General features: G+C 39.9%; 2 protein-coding genes across 3 annotated transcripts; both read right to left on the bottom strand.

Annotated features, from left to right (window-relative positions):
- Positions 1-990: 990 nt before the first annotated feature.
- LOC145458990 (medium-wave-sensitive opsin 1-like) lies at positions 991-11,100 on the bottom strand. Of its 2 annotated transcripts, XM_080337507.1 has the most exons (7): positions 9,757-11,097; positions 9,304-9,466; positions 7,402-7,497; positions 7,068-7,261; positions 4,126-4,275; positions 3,976-4,059; positions 991-1,141 (listed from the first exon to the last, which is right to left on the bottom strand). In XM_080337507.1, exons 1-7 carry the CDS (start codon positions 9,883-9,885, stop codon positions 1,049-1,051), a joined length of 909 nt encoding a protein of 302 aa, XP_080193633.1. In that variant the 5' UTR covers positions 9,886-11,097; the 3' UTR covers positions 991-1,048. The 2 variants fall into 2 exon arrangements, with proteins under 2 accessions (XP_080193633.1, XP_080193634.1); XM_080337508.1 differs by lacking the exon at positions 7,402-7,497 and having other exon boundaries at positions 9,757-11,100.
- A 1,071-nt stretch (positions 11,101-12,171) lies between these two features.
- Positions 12,172-19,383, bottom strand: LOC145458989 (dehydrogenase/reductase SDR family member 1-like). Its single transcript, XM_080337506.1, has 8 exons — positions 19,109-19,383; positions 18,386-18,526; positions 17,979-18,058; positions 17,783-17,915; positions 16,893-17,039; positions 16,140-16,209; positions 15,999-16,076; positions 12,172-12,806 (listed from the first exon to the last, which is right to left on the bottom strand). The coding sequence occupies exons 1-8, from the start codon at positions 19,265-19,267 to the stop codon at positions 12,643-12,645; spliced, it is 972 nt and encodes a 323-aa protein (XP_080193632.1). The 5' UTR covers positions 19,268-19,383; the 3' UTR covers positions 12,172-12,642.
- Between the last annotated feature and the right edge of the window lie 1,114 nt (positions 19,384-20,497).

The following is a 20,497-nucleotide window of genomic DNA, read 5'->3' as shown; positions in this document are numbered from 1 at the left end:
GCCTATCATTTTATGCCCTAATGGAGACGAATTCGGATATGCCCGCAAAATCGGGATTCGGGAACATGCTATATTCCACTGGCCCAAATATAGGCTACTTCAATCTAGATTTACACGCGATTACACTTAGCGCATATAACATCAACTACATCCTCAAATTTTAATTTTGCGAAAACAATCCGTCCTATAGACAAAGCAGGTCTACGCACGAATGGTATATTGAGTCCAAAGGCCACGTTTCATCTCTCCGTGACGTCGATTACCCATTCCCGCAAGAATGCTGGATGATGTTGTCAGGATCTGTTGAAATATTTTCAGACTAAATGCGGCGTGTGGAACCTTCTCCTGTTTCAATTATGCATCTATGTTCTCCGTGCGTGAGCTATTATATTCAGAGGTGGCCAGTAACGAAGTAATACTTCGAATTATTCGGAGTACTCAAGCAGATTTTGCCTATGTTTGTATTACTTACTCCGTTGTTTCTGTGTTTTAGACTACTTCAACTTATACTTGATATTTTTTAGGCAAAACTAGTTACTTTTTACACTCTGAATTTAGCAAAGTAGAGTTAGTTTCGGAGTGTGATTGTCTCGCCTATATGAGTGAAATTGTCACACCAAGCGGACAAAATAGCCACTGTACCAGGGTAACCGAATTTATAATAGAATATTAGACCTAACCTATTAGTATAGTGTCATAGATCATTTTGTCGCTAAGATGCACCCGCCAACTTCAAAAGTACTTCCGATTAACAGCTAAGGTATGCGACAAGTCGACCAAATTTATTTTTTGCACCTACTTACATGAACTTATAGACCTCCATTTCCTTCATTTCACTTCTATTACAGATAATTTTAACATGTACAGGAAATTGCAAGTTATACTTGTACTTTAGTGGTAATGCACGACGTACCATCTCTGACTACTTTGACCATACCTCTGAGGATAATTGGGACTAGCTAATAGCTTATTCTCAAAGACATATACGCGTTTGCGATTCTGCGTTTATTTTCACCATATTCTATCCACCATTTGCTTTTCAATTGAATCAAGCCTGAGCTTTTGGCAGTTCGCCCGTTTCCAATTCCATATCATACTCGATTCCGTCCTTCCGCAAAACTCTGAAGCATTTGTTTTTGAACTGAAGAGTAAACATGGAAAAATAAGTACACTACATTGAACGAAATAAGATACGGAGTTGCAGACGTATACAGTTTATGTTTTGCATTGCGGAAACTGATTGACGTTCGTTAGTCGCTGAGGTTAAAGCAGGTGCATCATCCGGGCGACGCGGGGAGGCCGTTTTGTGGCTCATATATAGGCCTACCTGATACCGGCGTTCGTGAAAAATTTTAAGCGATAAGCTGGATGCCAGATCAGTACACAGGGCATACCTATACATACTCTACTTCGATAACAAAATTACTACCTTAATCCTTCAGTGACAATCTTGCAGCTTACCACAGTCTAGATCAGAAGTCTCAAACTCGAATGTGCTCGCGGGCCAATTTCCTAGTTTTTGATGACGCCGCGGGCCGCAGCATCAATAATAAAGATATTCAATATATAATTTACAAGTATACCTTATTTGACGGGACTTTGCAAACAGGCATTCCACAAACATCGTGGAAATGTCATTTACTATTGTATTATTCGCGATTGACACGGAAAAAATCACATTTTCAAATATTTGAATAAAATTGCTTTTGTGCCGAGCATAATTTTTATATTTAATGAGTTACAGACATCATACGAGAGGATGCATCATGACATCGTAAAACTGTCGGGTTATAATGTTGCAGCTAGTGGACCTTTGACGTGCCAGAATTTTAGGTAGAATATTTTAAAATCTACTGAAGTTTGATCTGATATCAGCAGAGCATTAGAGCGGTGTAGCCTAATCCTGCTTTTGAAATAGTCGTGATAAGTTTAGGGTATTGTTACTGCCATTGCCAAAGTCAAATTGAATTGCCTTCGAATATTATTGGAACATATCAATAACAACTTGAATATAATCATTATTGAGCCATAGTAATAGCATTGCTTCTTAACCTTTTTAGCGATCGTACCCATTGTGTTTCCAATGAGATTTTTCGTAGCCCCTGTCCATTTTCAACACAATTTCTGATGCTACCTATATTAAAATCAGAAAGCCCATTCACAAAAAATAAGACTATTTTCCAGTTGAATAAATTGGCCAAGAAAATATTCCATGGCATATAGGCCTAATTCCACAATGCATCTTGTACACCCTATGGTGTGGTGCTTCGTACCCCGATGGGATCTACTGACCCTGGTTAAGAAACCCTGGAATATAAATTCCCAATCAGCGAAGATCTCATTGGTGTTACAGCTGTAGAGCGTACTACTATCACTTTATTCGTCACCGATAATAACATGGATAAAAATAACAAACAACACCCAGCATGTAACCAACTATGCGTCATTGCGTGAAGGGGGTCACAGAATGCCAATGGTTGCCATACTGACCGGATTAGATAGCTATATACCCTACGCAATGCAACCTTTTGAGATATTACTATTCTCCATGACAGTTTCATATATTGTTGCGTCCGTAGGGTTACCAAGTCCCCGTTCTGAGTCGCAAGTCCTTCTCTGATTTTAACGTCTGACCCAACTCAACTCGAGAGTCATTTTTATTTAATCATACAGTCAATCCAAAATCGACTAATTTTCGAGAAGGTCGCACCAAACCAAATCACAATTTTCAGTCACGAATCATCAACGGGTCATGTTTTATCATCATGAACTAGAAATGTGACGTAATAGCTGATCTTCTACGGCATGGTAGCTTTTAAAAGTGATGTGATGTTGTTGAGATTTCAGCGATTTTTATAGTAGTTTTAGGATGAACTTAAAGTTCTTATATCTAAAAAGATATACGGCAATTGAATATATTGTTGAATACTTTCAATTCCAAAATGCCACCACGGGCCGCATGCGGTCCGCGGGCCACGTGTTTGAGACCTCTGGCCTAGATGACACCATCAGGATACTCCATGCGAAATATCGTCAGCTATCTCGGTATGGAACACCGTCAAAACCCACACAGATGAATTCTGGCTTTTGCGTAACATCACTGCTGCATGTATATTCATAGTAAGTTATCAACGTGGTTTTTTCCCAGTGTCCACGTCACTTTTGAGTACACGCTCTTATCAAGTTGGTGAAACGCCAGGTAATGCGGGGGAAATGAGGAACATCGATTACGTGAGTGGTTTGAGGAGTGGGCAAACTGCGGCCCGCGAGCATATTTTAAAGCGTATTAATTTTATTTCTAAATGAAAGCAGTGAATTAACTTGTTAATAAATGCTGCTCAGTAGATGTATTGATATTAGGAAATGGGAAATATTTATTTGCCGTCATAATTCGAAACAAATTGAAACATGATACATTTTAAACTCTCTTTAAACCCTGACCCACATTTTTTCATAAATATATTAAAGTGTATTTGGGATATTGCAAAGCTTATTGTCTTGGTCATTGCCTTCTGAGTAGTGTACACTGCGCAGCTCGGTGAAATAACCTTTTTTGTTGAGCGAACCTTGCAGTTCTTCTGAAATTCGCCCTCCCTTGACCGAGCGTCTGTCTTCGTTTTTTGTCAAAAGACCGACTTAAATTATATTCCGATCGATCATTGCAAGAAAAGAAAGTATGAACAGGAAAATAGAATAGTAAATTGAAGCGCAATTACGAAACCAAACAGCAAAACTTTGCCACAATTTACCCAACGAAGGCCGATTTACGGAGTAAATTGGCAGATATAGGGCCTACGGTGTAAACTTCCTTCGATAGCCTACATGTCATTGTGACGTAATAAATTCGTGTTTTTGAATATTTGTGTTGTAGCTCTTTTAAAGCTATGCGGCTCGCGCATGAAGCAGGTCTGCCCACCCCTGTTATAGACTATAATAGTGGTTATTAGTAGTGGTAAAGGTAGGAGTGAAACTCACCTCGTCTGTAAAACACCAATAGACGATCGGATTCAATAACCCAGTGCAATTGGCTACGACGTTTAAAATAGACATAACACCGATCTGCAATGAATATTGAATTGACCCGGACTAAATCGATAAACTGACCAACAAGTCCTAAATTTTTACCTTATTGTGATCGTTGAAATGTACCGACATAATCACGTAAGGGGTTGTCAGGACAACGGTGGATAAAAGAGGTTTAGCGAAATTTGATGCTTCTTGCTTCAGAATCACCCTCGACCGGGTAGAATCGTTTTCTTCGCCGTTGCAGTGTATCTGAAACGCGGAAGCTATTTTTTCAATACCAGCTATCCGATGATATGCAAACACGGTCGTAAAAAGTCACAACCATGAATTTGATACAACAAAGCAGTTTTTGTTCGGTTTATAGATTGCTCAGCATATCAGAATGAGTTCGCATAACATGTGTTGCACTGACAGTCCGCGTAATAAGTGTAATACTTTGCGTTTTCTTATTCCAAAAATCTGGATCTATTGAACGTATGTATAGGCCAACACCTCTCTTACCAAATGACAGGGAATCATAGCTAGTTTAGTCTATCAGCGCGTTATCCCGATCGAAACGGCACACTCATTAATGATTACTGAGCGTATTTTCACGAACAGGCTTTACTTAATCCAAAATTTCCTGGGTTGTTCTGGTCGTAGACAATTACAACTATTACAGATGGATAGCTATTATCAATACGCATACGTCGAGCCATAAATAACATCTTATACTATCGAATAGCCTGTTCAAAATGCAGATTGAATACATAAAAACGTTTTGCGCAAAATACAATTCGCCACGACGTTCGCGTGAATGTGCGCGCGTGAGATAAACCAGCGCCCGTGACCTAAATCAGCGCATCTCAGAGACATCAAATTCATTTGCAGATCTTTTCTCCTAACATGTGCTGGTAATGCCCATTGCCCATCTATTGGAATACTTATAATCAAAAATTAGTCGCACAGAAGATTCTTCGAACTGGAAGTAAAAAAATGTTACGAAATAACATGCGCGGGTTTTAGCAATGTATTTTCTGTTGCTGTTGAAGATTACGCATATTGAATATTTTTGCTATTCATACTAATACACCAATACTGCCATGATGTTCTTCAGCGAGCTACAAGATCTCCGCTATTGATATGACAGCAAATTTATGTCCGTAAATGGCTTCACTTCTGGTGGAAATGTTTCACGTCTTTCCCGTAGTAGCGAATAAAAAGAAATGCACCGGCACATCAATGCTCCGGTCGCGATTCTGGTATTGAAAGGTATTTTCGTGTCTGCTCGAGATTTCCGTCCACAACGCGCAGGTCATTTATGAAAATTTGACGACCAGCAAAGCAAATCAAATCCCGGTTCCATCTAATCAATGCACTTTCTTGATTCAAAGTATTTTATTCGTCCATGATTCACGAGAGAGGCAAGAAAATTCGGCGTAACTCTGTCAAAGCAGTTGACCTATTATCATTGCAGTGTGGGCAACGAATATAATTGCAATAACTTCAGTTGCCAATGCTATAATGGTTTCTTACGTTTTTCCATGTGTTGGTGCTAGATGTGCTGGCTTGTTATTATTTCGATTTGCTATTGCATTACACACGTGGTGCATTATTTCATGATATATTGCGCCATGCAATCAATTCTTTTACAAAAATATGGTTGAATGTCGATTTTCAATTTAGCGGATCGAGGTATGTAGAGTCTGCGGTCACGAACGCACTTCGAAACTGATTGCTGCGATGCGCGTGTTGTACAACAGCAATGTTAGTTTCAACACATGGCACTAACTCGTACAAAGGATAGACAAGCGATTACATATACCGACGTTGTGAAATGAATCATTTGAACGTCCGCGATACTATGTTATTACCCAAACAATAACACGCGGTAATATATTTGCTGTTGTGATTAGCGCAGATTCGCTGTTGCAGATTACGCATATCGATTGCTGCTTTTTATACTAATACAGCATTACCAGCATGATAATGTGCAACGAGCTACAAGATCTCCAACGCGCAATCGATATGACAGCAAAGGTATGTCCGTAAATGGCTTCACTTCTGGTGAAAATGTTTCAGATCTGGCCCATGGTAGAGAACAAAAGCAAAATATGGCTGAATGTCCAATGTCCATTGTCAAATTAGCGAATAAAATAGGTGTGTAGAGTCAGCGGTCGAGTTGTGCACTTCGAAACTGATTGCTGCGGTGCGCATGTCGTGAACACTGGGTTTTCAAAATGCCTATTTGTTCAATAGACAGCCCTTGTCTCAAAGCGATTGTCTACATCACGATTATCGATAAAAGGCTTGCATAATATGCCCAGTAAAATATCAGTGAAACACTGTATTTTATATTGCAGGTATGACTACCTGTCAATCCAACCACTATATATTCAGTTCTAGTTGTTGTACAAGAGCAAGGTGTGTTTCGACAAAGCACTATCTAGTACTTAGTAACTCGTACAAAGCTAATATATACACCGGCGCGGTGAAATGAATCATTGAACGTCGTCGATACTAGAATAACTCACGGCGCGTGTATGTGCGCCGAATGCGAGACGCCTGGCATCAATCGCGCTATATCCAACTGTAGCCATCGCTATATCAGCGGTCGTTACTCTCGATTGTATTATCGTAAGAACCTCACTCAGGTCATTTTAGAATCCTGATATCCTTGCGAAATCAGTCAGGCGATGATTCTATCCCGAGCAGGTCTTTGTATGACGTAGTCGCAAATTCAAAAATCAAATTCTCTTTTATTTTCTAAAAGTTGAGAACACTTCTTGGTATAGGGGCATCATCTGTTTCTCTCTCGCTTTGAGAGTAGCTCAGTTGGTTAGGCGGCTGTTTCACGATTACAGCGATATATTGGGTGTCGGTTCAAGTCCCGTGGTTCAGATTTTATGAACATTTTACTAAATGCATTGAAATTTGCGTAGGAAATTACAAGTATTTTTGATTCATGTATCAGCTTACGTCAAATAGTAACCAAATGGACCATGCCAATAATTAGCATCGATGTAACAAGTTCCTCAAATCGTACAATAGGCCTATCTCACCTTCAGACACTCGCAGGGAATAATATACAGCAATAGAGGCAAGAGGAAGCAAAACACTCTGAAGAGAATGGTATATGTCTCCATATTACGCCACACCACAGCACAATGAGTCCTGGGCCCTTCTATATTATATCCATCAAATATCAATGGTGGTAATTGCCAGGCACAGCTCCAGATCACGATGAAGGCCATGCCTGAATACAAGAGCGACCAACTTAAGTATATTACAAAACAATGTCTATATAATTCTGATGACACATCACAGCTTGCCATATTTACTGTTGCTATTTGCCTCCTATACGATACTTGATTAATAGTCAGCACCGTGGCTTACCTAGACTCGTCGAACTGGGTGTGAGACGAGATATATTCAAGTACGCCATTCGCTTTGTGATTACCAAAAATGCGAAAAATGATAACTTTGCCGTTCCTGCGTAAACAAAACACTTGATGCGTATACTTCACCAATATTATCATGTCCCTAACACGGCCTGTTCATTTAAATCTTTTAGCGTACAATATAACGTCAGACCTCATGTTATGAGTCAAGAATAATTAATTTGCTAATTGTGAATCACGGTAGCCCAAATACAATATTGAGAGATACCGCTCAAAATAATTCACGGATTAGCATCCAAAATATGGATGTTTGACTTTGACAGTTACGAAGTCAAATTGTGGCGCACAACAATCAAATCAGCTGATGAAAGACTGTGACGGGGTCACGCGGCACCGTCAGAGAGAGAGACATCATTTCCATCCAACCCAAATACATTACAAACGCAAAAATAATCATAAAGAACTCCCATACTGTATATGGTCTAATCACACCAGCATTAAACATTGTAAACGCAAACACGATGTCTATTTCAGTGGTTTCCACGGGGAAGTGACTGGTGCAGTTGGTTACGCACTGCAGTCCCGACACGACACCAATGGAAGTAGGATCGAATCCCGGTTCTGACCAACTTCTCTAAGTGTCGCCGATCTCACTACTATGGTAGTGCATGGAGAAAGTTCTGAAATAGCCAAGCCGTACACAGGACGGGTTTAAAATCGTAACCCCGTCCCTCTATACAATATTCGTTGCATTCTAAAGCCGCGTCGCTACTCGGATTATGACGACACGCTTGTCTTGTTCATCATCGTTTCAGACATTTAGGTCCGATCTGTACAGTTGAATTGCGACTGTTGGGGCGCACACACGGGATGCGAAATCGAAACCCAGTTTTTCTGAAAGGCCAATTCTAACTTCAATGTTCATAAGCTAATTTGTAATCAAGTAAGTGGTTTCCCGCTAGCATTTCGACCGATCAACACGCTACAAAGTGAAGCCTCGCATTTCTGAAAGGGAACATGAGATTTGTAATGAATAAAGTTGCAACTTTTTTTCAACTTTCGGCAGCTTCCTAAATACTCAGAAGTTGCGTAGTACGGTGTTATAAGCTGTTTGGAGGAATCTTATATTTCAACTCTTTGCAACTTTTCTTCATGTTTTCATGCAACTTTTAGCAACTTTTTCGATTTTTTATACAACTAACTTTTTACTGAAAATATTTGGCACTATATGTAAATGGACCACTATCGTTTAAATTTGAGGTCCTTTCTGATTTGACGTGCATTCAGGCTAGACCGCCGAAAATTATACTTTCACTGGGTCAATTTTTTCGGGGTATTGACTTTGTTGAAGTCGCCAACATTCAGTTTTGCTACAGTGCCTTGGATACGGAACGATTCGAGTATCTCATACCCAAATAATTTCAAGACACTTGTCCATTAATGCAACTTTTGTGAAAATTAAATGCAACTTTTTACTGTAACTTTTGGGGAAAATAAGTGCGACTTTACACGGATTTGACTAAAACAAAAAATTGCCCCAGTACTGAATCTTCATTACAATGTTTCGTTTTGAGTGGAAATCATATTTTAATGGTTTTATTCTTTTAACACTCTGTTAATGCTAAGTTCATTCTGCGCAACGGCAATATACAGGCCTATAGTAATGAATTAGATGTGTAGTTAGATGCTATTGTGGTAAATTTTTTTCTTTATGTGAATCAGCGAAAAATTGGGGTTCCCCGCAGGTTTCCAGAATACCGTCAGTGTTCCTCGGGGTAATAAAGGTTAAGAACCACTGCTCTATCAACTGATTGTAATAATCCTAAATAAATAAACGTAATTACAGGTAAGTACAAATTATCAAAACATTAAGTATATATATAAATGATACACTTACTATATGCGCCATTCCAGAAGCCCTGTACAATACAAATGGGTGTACCGAGTATGACGTCGCTTGGAAGGACGCACAGCACAGCAATGAAGCAGTTCATCACCGCCGTCAGTATGTCCAAAATCGCGAGTGTTTGCATGAGACGGTTCGTCGGCTCCCGTCGATGCTAGTCACAAACAGTTGGAATGCTTAGCTGAGTGCTGGGGACACATTCCGTTTAATTTAATATCCCCGTGTGTATCACAATCACATGGCTTGGCGGCATCAGCTGAAGGGGGTGCCCACTGCCCAACTGTGTTCAACACAGATTTGGTACTTCGCAGTTATATTTGGATATTCCAAGCTAAGCACTCTGTCTGCATACGCGGGATAGGCGATGGAGTTAATGCTGGAGCGTATTACCGCATGCACAATTGCGCATTGCACACCATTAGTAACGATGACACATCAACTTACCGGAGATGCCCGAATAGCTTCGAAAACCAGCACATTGGTGAACATAACTGCAAACGCCACGGTTCCTTCCAGGAAAGCTGATATGCTGCACGACTTGGTCCATTCTGGACTATTTAAATCAGAATTCATGAGAAGTAGCGATCTATCGGTTTAGGCCTTGAAAATATTCCATCGATAATTCCACATTTTCTATAAACTTCTGAAAGGTTGCGACGACGGTTTTAAATATAAATGATGCAGCCCACCATACATTTATATAATTCACATCGATTCGATTTAATCTCAATGGCCATGGTACCTTACGGCGCGACCATCAGGAACAAAGTTATGACTTCAAACAATATCAGAGTAACGACATACCTGGAAGCAGCAGTAAGCGTTGGTTGTAGTCTTATCTATCTCAAATACTTTAATCGGCGTAATTAACACATAGCGATGCTACGAGATGACCACCGTGCACAACGGCTTGATGAGATATTTTCACAGTCGTCTGCAGCTATGGTTTAAGTTTATGCCATAACACTGTACTGGAAGTGGAGCAGTGTAATCACATGCGCTATCAAATAATCATGGACACTGGTCAGCCGCAGGGACAACAGACTTGTTAATTAGGGCTACAAGCATTCGGCGTAACGAAGACATTGACAAGGCGTGTGAAAATGAGGTATGGTGCCAACGAGATTCAGCAGCCTCGTAGGTATGCGAGTTATCAACGCGGCTTCGTCAAAGGCCACGAATCTGGTTCGGCAATAAAACAACGACTGTTCTATGAGGTGATTTCCAGAAATGTTTTACATCTGTATTTGATATTCACGAAAGGCAAAATTCTTTTGATGCTCGAATTTGTGTTGAGCGTGTGTTGCGAGCTTTTCTCCCAGCGTGTGTCCGACTTTCCGTCAAACCGTTGTTGTACCGGCGATATGTAGACGATACTTTTGTCTTCAGGAATGAGTTGGACTGTGATCAATTTCTCATTCACTTAAACTCGCTTCACCCGGCTCTGCTATTCACAATTGAAAAAGAACGAAATAACTCATTGTCATTTTTGGACATTTTAGTCGAAAAACATGATACCAATAAATTTGAAACATCAATCTTCAGGAAACCGACATTCACTGGCCAATACCTTCGTTGGAATTCATTTAGTCCTAGACGCAGAAAAATCAACCTCATAGGCCCCCTCGTGCATAGAGCGATGATGATATGTTCGGGTAATAAACTGAACTCAGAACTTGACAATATCCGGTTACCCTGAACATGTCATCAACCGCGGCATAGAGAGGAAAGTATCACAATGCAATGCAGAAAAGTCAACAGAGCCTACCGAACGAACAACCAAAGATGTTTACATCCACCTACCTTGGATAGGGCCTATTTCCACCCGCTTTGAAAATCAATCGATTTCAGCGGTCAATAAGTGTTACGACACAGTGAAGACCAACGTGATTTTCATGACAACGCAACTGCTCCCTGCAACACGTAAAAACGTGCTTCCCGCACTTCAACAGAGCAATGTAGTTTACGAATTTAAGTGTCACTGTGATTGTGGCTACGTGGGAAGAACGTCAAAGCGCTTGCAGGAACGCATAAATCAGCATGTCCCTAGAATCTAGATTCATTAGAACACGCTCGGTGAAAAGCTCACCCTTAACTCATCCGCTCAAGATTGATGCGGAACAATCAAAAGCCATAAATTCTGCAATTGGCAAACACTTGTTGGATAATCCCGCCTGTGCGAAAAATTATCGAGACGACAGATTTCGCGTACTCGGAAAGGGTCATTCACACTTTCATTTGTGTGCCTTGGAGTCGACTTTTATCAAAATACACCAGCCAAGGCTGTGTCAACAAAAAGAGTTCGTGTATCATCTAAAATAGTACATTGAACGCTCTCGTATTCGACATTTCGTGCTGGTGACGTCATATTTTGGGTTACGATTGTTGATATACGCTGTTCTTTTGAATTCTCTACTAGTTGCTGACGATTACCCCTGACGAGTGTCAGCCGAAAATATTCGGGTTCATTTCAATATGAATATACTATTCAATTGTATATTGAAAATAACAAACAAAAAGCGCTCGAATATGAAATCATACAGTCACGAGACATCATATATTCAAAATCCCATTCACCAAAGTGTTTCATCATATCTTCGACTAAGAGCTTGAAAAAACGATATATTTTTCAAAAGTTATTAAAATGGAATAAGGCCCATTTCCTCGTATGTGTACGGCGGTACAGCAGAGCGCACCCGTTTCCTACTGCTGTGGCATTGCATTACATTACATGTATAAATTGAAGTAATGAAATAACGTGTGAAAGTGTGTATGCCGGTACCCCTTCTAATCCAAATTGTACCACGCATATCCAAATGACCCACGCCCGAGGGTTCGAAAATTCTGAGGAGGTTCTAAAAGAGATGAGATTAGACCTCTTCATACACCTCCTTTACACCTTATCTCAGAATTCACGTCCCCCCTTTACGGCGAGTGTGCAATTTCATATTCGCATGATAGCAATCCCCAACCTTCTATTGCACCGAAGTACAGAGACGATGTCAACATGGTGATTATGGCGTAAACATGAATGTAGACCATTTCTGAATGTGCTCTGAATGTGCAATGTACATGCCTCTTTGAGACGTTAATGACTTCCAAATTCGTTTCGACCAGGCTACTTCCTTTTCTTCGCTGTATTATAATTCTTCTAGTCTAGTATTTATGATATGCAAAATGCGACGCTTTAAGCAATTTTTTTATGATTTCGCGCTATCTGACGATTTCCACACCACTCATAACGATTTTAGTCCATCCAGAGTTGGTAACACTGGGAGACCCATATTCCATTTCACCACATTGATAATTATTTCCACACAGCGCTCATTTCTACGCGTGTTTGCTTCTTTCCTTCGCCGCTATAGATGATGACAGAAGAATGGAAAGGAGCCATCGAGGTAAACGGACGAATTCCGGGATTATCTTCGCTGCCCAAACGTGCCCGGACGCTTCCACGAGATCTCTCAAACAACAGAAATCCACGGGTCGATGGCCTGAAAGATAAAAAATCAACCATATAGCTTCTCCCTGCTATGTCATTTATAACACGAGATTATACTTAAACCGTTTTAGAATTTTAACGGTAACTACTGTTATCTTTACTAGCACCACCGCGGCCACCCTGTAATAACAGAATCGAGCCCATTTTCCAAACTATTGCTGCAAATATGGTTAATGTAAATTGCGTATTGATATTGTGAAACATTAAGTAACAGCGTACCGTAGCAGTAGAGGTGGTTACTAACGAAGTATAGCCTAATGCATTTTTCTTCCGTATACTGAAGTCGGGTGACCAACCTGCGGCCGCAGAAGGAAATTTGTGCGGCCGTCGACAGGCAATTCAGTTAGTATGTGTTGACGGCAGGGTTGTAACCAAGTCACATGGTTCCGAGTCACGAGTCAATCATACTTTTGTGGTTTTGACTCGAGTCGAGTCGAGTCATTTTCAATTCATCACAGACTCGAGTCCGAGTCCAAGTCACCGTTTAAAGGGTCAAGTCCGAGTCATGGTGTTATGACTCGAGTCGAGTCCAAGTCACACTATTGAAGTCATGTTCAACTCATGTTTTCAATCCTGCTTGGGTGATATCGAATTCCTTGTTTGCGAAACATGCTCATTTTGTCCCTATCAGAGTCTTGGCACGTGTTTATTTAGGCAGATAACGGACAGGTCCTTGCCTCATTTACCGATGCTAAATATAACTTTACTAATCTTAGAACTTAAAATCAAATATCTCTCTTGTCAGTCTGATACATCACCAATAGCCTACAAGCATTCAGTTTTTGTTATGAGCACATCGACGATAGCTCACGAATAGCTGATAGAGAACCAACGAATTCAAGTCTACATACTATCTGATAGAGAACCAACAAATTCACGTCAAGATACTAGTTGATAGAGAATCAATATAGATGCATGTTTATGTAGAGGTATTTACAACAGGCCAGCATGCTGTAAAAGCGTGCATGCAACTATGTGCAACAGAACAGATACCTTTTGATTATACTAAAGGTTTTCCCAATTGCATTACAGACTACATCGCAGTTACAGCATTGGATAAATAATTGTACAATGGGGCTGTTCAAAAACATTTTTTCAAATTTTTTGGCTACTTCTTAAAATTGCTAGATTGCCTAAAAAATCAAATTTGGCTCAATTCCAACCAGTAGAAAGCAATGCTATGAAAGAAAATTTTAGACTAATTACAAATAGAGATTTTAGAATTTTACCGGCTATCTCATGATATTGTTACATTGTGTAAAAATATGATTCATAGCAAATTTGACTCAATTCCAACTAGAAAAAGTGAAGTTATTAGAGTAGAATGTTTTGGATATGAAAAAATAGTCGGCTTACTACTATGTAATTATATTATAAGAAAGAATTTCTCACTAAAATACTCCATTTATTTTCAAATCCAAAATATTCTCCTCTCACATCATTGATTCCACTTTTTTCAAATTAAGCCAGATTCAGTGTTCCTTTTATGCAACATAACAATTTTATCAAGTAACCATCCAGTAAAATAAAAAAGAAGTTATTTTAGAACAGCCATATTGTACAAACATCACACAACATTAGCCATTCATTATTATACTCACGTGCACAATGCACATACCTAACAAAACGTCAAATGGACGAGGGGCATTGTGTGTTTTCACAGACAGCAGATCAAATCAATGAGTTACACCTCAAAAATACTAATGTGGAAAGGAGATCCTCAGATATGTCAAAGCGGCATGGCCGTAGAATGAATCCACATCTACTGAATACACGTTCCACTAGTGCACTAGATGCAGGAATTGACAAGCATTTTTGAACCACACTGAAGAGCATTGAATACTCATTCTTTCTAGTCGCCCAAAAATGCAAAGAATCATCGCCTTCAAATCTACACATGAGCTTATCAGTCTCTTGACCATCTGAGTCATTTCATTGGCTCTAATTGAACTTTGCTTCAATTGTTTGCTTGTATAATTGAAAAGTCTTGAGTACTTTAATTGCGGAAGATCTATTACCTCTTCATCACTGGACGATTTTGTACAATGCATTATTGCTACTATGTATCATTTTCTGTTGTTTTTACGGTGGCATATCTGATATCAGACAAGTGCAACGAAAGCAGTGGTGACAAATAGCGATGTCGGCAGAATTCGTCGGATGCGTTGATCTAGCCATTACGATTCGCAAATTTCTTCATCTTCAAGTCATATAAAATAAGCCGAGTCAATGACTTGGGTCGAGTCATGCGTAATGACTCGAGTACAAGTCGAGTCAATCCAAATATTGACTCGAGTCGAGTCGAGTCATTTTCCCATTTCAAGAAAATGACTCGAGTCAAGTCGAGTCATAAAAAAATCGTGACTCGAGTCTGACTCGAGTCATTACAACCCTGGTTGACGGCCGTCAACATGCAAATTGAATTTATGAATTGACTACCGAATTTCTGAGATATAATAAATAATCTTGAAATTTTCTTCGCGCTGGGCGCGATTCAATGCGACTTCATTTTCGATTTTATTATAGTAGCGCCCCTGGCAGTCTGAGCCCCGGAGTATAATTGCGAACAGCAGAGGACAATGGTGCGCCCTAATAGAAATACCAACTTAGAATCGTGTTCTTCTCACGAAAGATTGTTTCTGGTAGATTTGACGAATCCAATATCTTTCCACTATACCGGCAATCCTGACGGGGGTCAAGAAATAGTGACTAATAGCAACTGACCCACCCGAAGATTACATCATCATTTATAACTTGCCCTATACATTTTCGACACAACACCCTCCGTCAACTGTACCGGTGAATCTGATCACGTGGGTCGAGAAAGGATACACATTTGATAGTAATATGTGAAACTACTAATATTAAGGACGAAATTTAGTCCCAGTACTGGGAATTACGTAACTATTCATAACATAACCACTCGCGATTTCGGTGCGCATAGTACGCCGTTATGAAAAAGTAGATTCGTCCAGAAATCACCGGACAGTTTAACATGTGTATTTGGCGTCCAGTTAGTTCATTACGGCTATTATGCCATGGAATTTGGGCGCAGACTACAAGAGTAGCGGCCGTGAATAGCAAAAGGCTTGGCCACCCCTGCACTATACACACGAAGAAGGGCTGCTCTCTCACTTCTAGTTACCTCAGTAACATAGAAAGCGAATCGAAGCTACGAACCTACCGTTATCAGTAAAGCCATACAATCTCGATAAGTCAGCGGTCGACACCGTCTCTCCACTGGTGCCCAGAATATTCTCTTCTAAACATTAAACAAATTGTAAGGATATTGTGTCAACGCAAATGGCCGGAAAATTGTAATAACCTTGAAGCAAACTCCAAACTGACTGCCCGACAAAAGACGCAGACTCTCCCCGATCGAAAAAATACTGCGCCTATCAAAATGAATAGAATGATCCCGTGATCCCGGAAGCAAAGATAATTACTTTTTAGGTTCGAATGCAGATTTGCATCGATATCTTTGTTGAAAATATCACCCGTGAACTGCCAATTATGCGCATTTATATGTCAGTTCACCGTAATACGCCACGATTTCCGGCTCAAAATCAAGGTAACCACACAACATATCATTGAAAGCAGTAGCTTGGCCTGCATAAAAGTTGATGCATAACAGTTGTATCTTAGGCCCCAGATGTATAGCTGATAACGTGGGATGAATTTCAAATCGATTAACTTCTATATTATTTTTGGTCAATGGTCATTCATTGTATAGTCGCACGTAGTGTGTGCGCCTATTTGTTTATGCCAAGGTGGGTGTCTTATCTCAAAGACTACTCCAAGTCGTTTCGGCACCTTTCTATCTTTTCATTGTATCGCAGTTTTTGTGGTGGTGTGAAATTATGAAAATATTAATCAACTGATGCTGATAGCTATCATTATGACGTATTTCATGATTCTGTGGTTCAATCACCGGATTGCCGGATAGTATTCCTCCTTGGTTATACCTGTCCGTGTTAGGGATGATTAGTAGAATGAAGTAGACGAAAATCATACCGAAGCTTTTATCCCAAACTCCATAGAAACAAAGGGAAAAGAATTACTGTGTAACGCGGTTTACCTCCGGCTGCTGTTTTCGTAACTTTGAATTTTCACGAGACATACACTCCTCGAAGTATTCTGTCCTTACGGAGCCGGGACACAACGAAACTATGGCAACCCCGTACTGCCGCAGTTCGATCGAACAGTCCTTCGTGAGTCTGTCAATCTGAAAGTGAGACAATCGCGTGACAATGAATTAAAAACGCATTCCGCGGCTACTTTAATGCATATTACATTCAGTTTGCACTCATACCATACCATATTATCATTATAGGATAAAGTGGGGAGCTGGAATGATGGATGATGGTATTCGTCAAGTAGTTCCGATTCTCTCTTGTCTTTTCATCACAACGCAGTCTCGAGTTACTTTATTTTGCATACGCTGGAACTGAGAACGTCAGAACCAGACCTATATATTGCCATATGCTGATATAAAACAATAAATTGATAGATTGATTGAAAACTTATAACATAAATTATCGCTGCAAAGGATGCAATTTCCTCTCGCAAGTTGAGGATTTTAGATAATGACGGCTGCGCTGTTGCTACAGTTTTCTATCGCAATAATTCCACGGTATTGTTGCTATTTTCGTATCATAAATCATACTCGATTCATTTTATGTTTGGTTGACTATGTTTTTATCAGAATTACAGAAATAATTGAGCATTCCAGTTGCGAATGATATTTTCATTGTTGCTCTTCGCTACGAATAATTGGATTCATCGATTTGTTTAGTCTCCTGTGGCTAATATCCCAAGTCACACACGCATTGTAAATTACAAATGAGAGCGCATAATTCCGTATAATCACGTCAAATCATAAGCCTAATCGAATAGTTGCAAATCTGCATTACTCCAAAATCCATCACTTGTCGAAACTGATGACGAAGTCGCCCTATATCGACTCACTGCACATTTCCCGACTGCGTACGAAGGCGTCATCATATATCCCAGAGCGGCTATCGATGATATGTTAATGATGAGACCACGTCCTCTTTTCACCATCATTCTACTGGCGAACACTGTACATCTGTAATGATTTCTACGCCGAGAAAGATATTGTGTTATTGCAGATCAACTAAAAGGCACAGAACACGCCACGCACCGTAGACCGACGTTGTTGAATTCATCCCAAGCGTCTTCTGATAAATCCCAGAACGGCAGATTGGAATTTTCAGTTACGTACTGCCAAATGCGAATTTAATTCAGTGAACACATGAATTCGAAATAAGTCAATCAATATACAGTATAGTTAGAAAATATGAGTGGTGTGATAAATAGGCTATCTGGTTACAAGCAAACGAATTTGGCAATCACTGACCGAACGGAAAAGTATGACGTTCAACAATACCAACAAAAATATTAAGCAAATACTATATTGACATTGATTAACACCTAGGCCTACACCGTTAGTCAGTTGGTAGATGCAGCATCGCCATTATAAAACTACCGAGGGTAGAGGAATAACGACTCATCACTGGCACAGCAAATAATCACTACGATTCCACTCACCTGTGCTCCAGAAAACGCATTGTTGACAAGAAGATCTAAACATCCCTGTTCTTTTTCGATCGTGTTGAAAACATGTCGAACCTCTGCGTCGCGTGCATGGTCGCATTGAATTGGGTTGATGTTGCTTTTGTATAGACCAGCCTGTATTTTAATTAGACACGCCGTTAGAAAAATTTATCTGTTCTGTATGAAAGCGAGAAATTCTATCCGGCTTGTCTACAAATATCGTCTGAAACTACTTCATTCACTTATTTATACTCTACAAAAAGCATCGTGAACGACGAATGTAATGTGAATGCATCGTTAATGTATTGTTTTAGGATTTTCTGAAAATTTAATAACGTGATCGTGCATTGAGATTGGTGTAGAATACTGGAACATAGCAGATAGTAGTCCATCAAATCATCAAATAATTTCATCTTCGATCGAGCCACACAGTCACAGATAAACGATACATACTGTCAAAGGGACATGAGCATCACGTGTAAGATCCATTTAACCAATGTTCATTGATTCCCGGAAGACTTGGACCGGGGCCTACGATATTCAATATCGTAGGCCCCTCTTGGACTTATTTTCATTATTACGTGAAAATTATCATCACTCACTCTTAATAATTCAAGCCATTATAGTGGTGCTTATAGCATTTCTGGACCTTGTGCATTACAGCATCGATTTCTGTACAGTTCAGTATCATCAACTTAGTAAAATGAATTGATATACCTCCAATGCTATCTTCTGCAATGCATCAATGTTTCTGCCGGTGACGTACACGGTGCAGCCTTGTTTAGCAAGATGAAGAGCGACCCCTTTTCCGACACCTCTAGAACCGCCGGTGATCAAACATACACTGCGACTCGTGTCCCCGCGACTAAGCTCCATTGTTTAAGAATGATTTGAGCAATCGCAGTTATTTTCTAGCCACAAAAAAACTTGAAAGGTGCTGGCCGCTGGAGGTTTGACTCGATTAGCGACGCATCAATTTGAGCCGTCTATCGGAAATCGCGGTTCGCCGACGGCTAATAACGAACCCGCGATACCTTCACCGGACGCGAGATATCCAGCAACCAAAACAAACAAGTCGCATCCTACATTATAGGCTGTGATAGTTCAGTGTCGTGGCGTGATTCCATTCCTATCGATATCTTGGGCTCGAATGAAATAGACATCGCACCCAGACTCAATGGCGGAAGCTATATTAATCTGTTAATTAACTTTCTAATAAAATAAGCGAATATTTCATTGTAAAAACCTCATATCCATATCTGTTTTAAATTTGAAATGAAATCAGAATTGCAATCATTTGCGATCAATTTCATTAATTGAAAATACCACAACGATGCGATAAAGTGAAAGATTGGAAGGGATCGAAAGGACTTGGTAAAGTCTCGCAATCAGACACTGACTAGTTCAGAGGTCTCAAACGTGCTCGCTAGCCAATTCCCCACTTTTTGATGTCGTCGTGGGCCGCAGCACCAATAATAGGGAAATTCAATGTATTTCAAAGTAGGCCTTATTTGGCGGGACCTTGCAGACTGACATTCCACACGCGTCGTAAAAATGTGATTTACTATTGTGAATACACGCCTTGCACGAAAAAATGACATTTTTAGATACGTGAATAACATTGTTGCTGTACTTGGCATAGTTTATCAATAAAATTAGATATAGACACTATGCTATAGTACAAATGCATCAGGACATCGTAAAAGCTGTCGTGTTATAATTTTGCAGCTAGCGGATATTTGACGTGCCGCAATTATAGGTGGAATTTTAGAATTTTACAAAGATTGATCTGATATCAGAGCATTGGAGCAGTGCAGCCTATTCCGGGTTTCGGTATACTCCTGATAACAAGGCTATTGATCATGTTATTACCAAAGTCAAATTAAATCAGCGATAGAATTACCTTTGGATATTTGAACAGATCAATAACAACTTGAATATAATGATCACTGTGCCATAGCAATAGAAATGTCCAATCGCCGAAGTAACCATAAGTGTTACAGCTGTGATGCGTGGGCTACGACTACTTTATACTCGCCACATTAAATTGACGATAGTAACATGGATAAAGATACCCAAGATGACACAGGATGTAATCAGCTACAC

The sequence above is a fragment of the Botryllus schlosseri genome, chromosome 16 (genome assembly GCF_051294905.1).
Source record: "Botryllus schlosseri isolate E-star chromosome 16, Bs_hap1, whole genome shotgun sequence".
Lineage (NCBI taxonomy): Eukaryota > Metazoa > Chordata > Ascidiacea > Stolidobranchia > Styelidae > Botryllus > Botryllus schlosseri.
The sequence above is the reverse complement of the archived record's forward strand: the minus strand, read 5'-3'. Positions and strand labels throughout refer to the sequence as shown.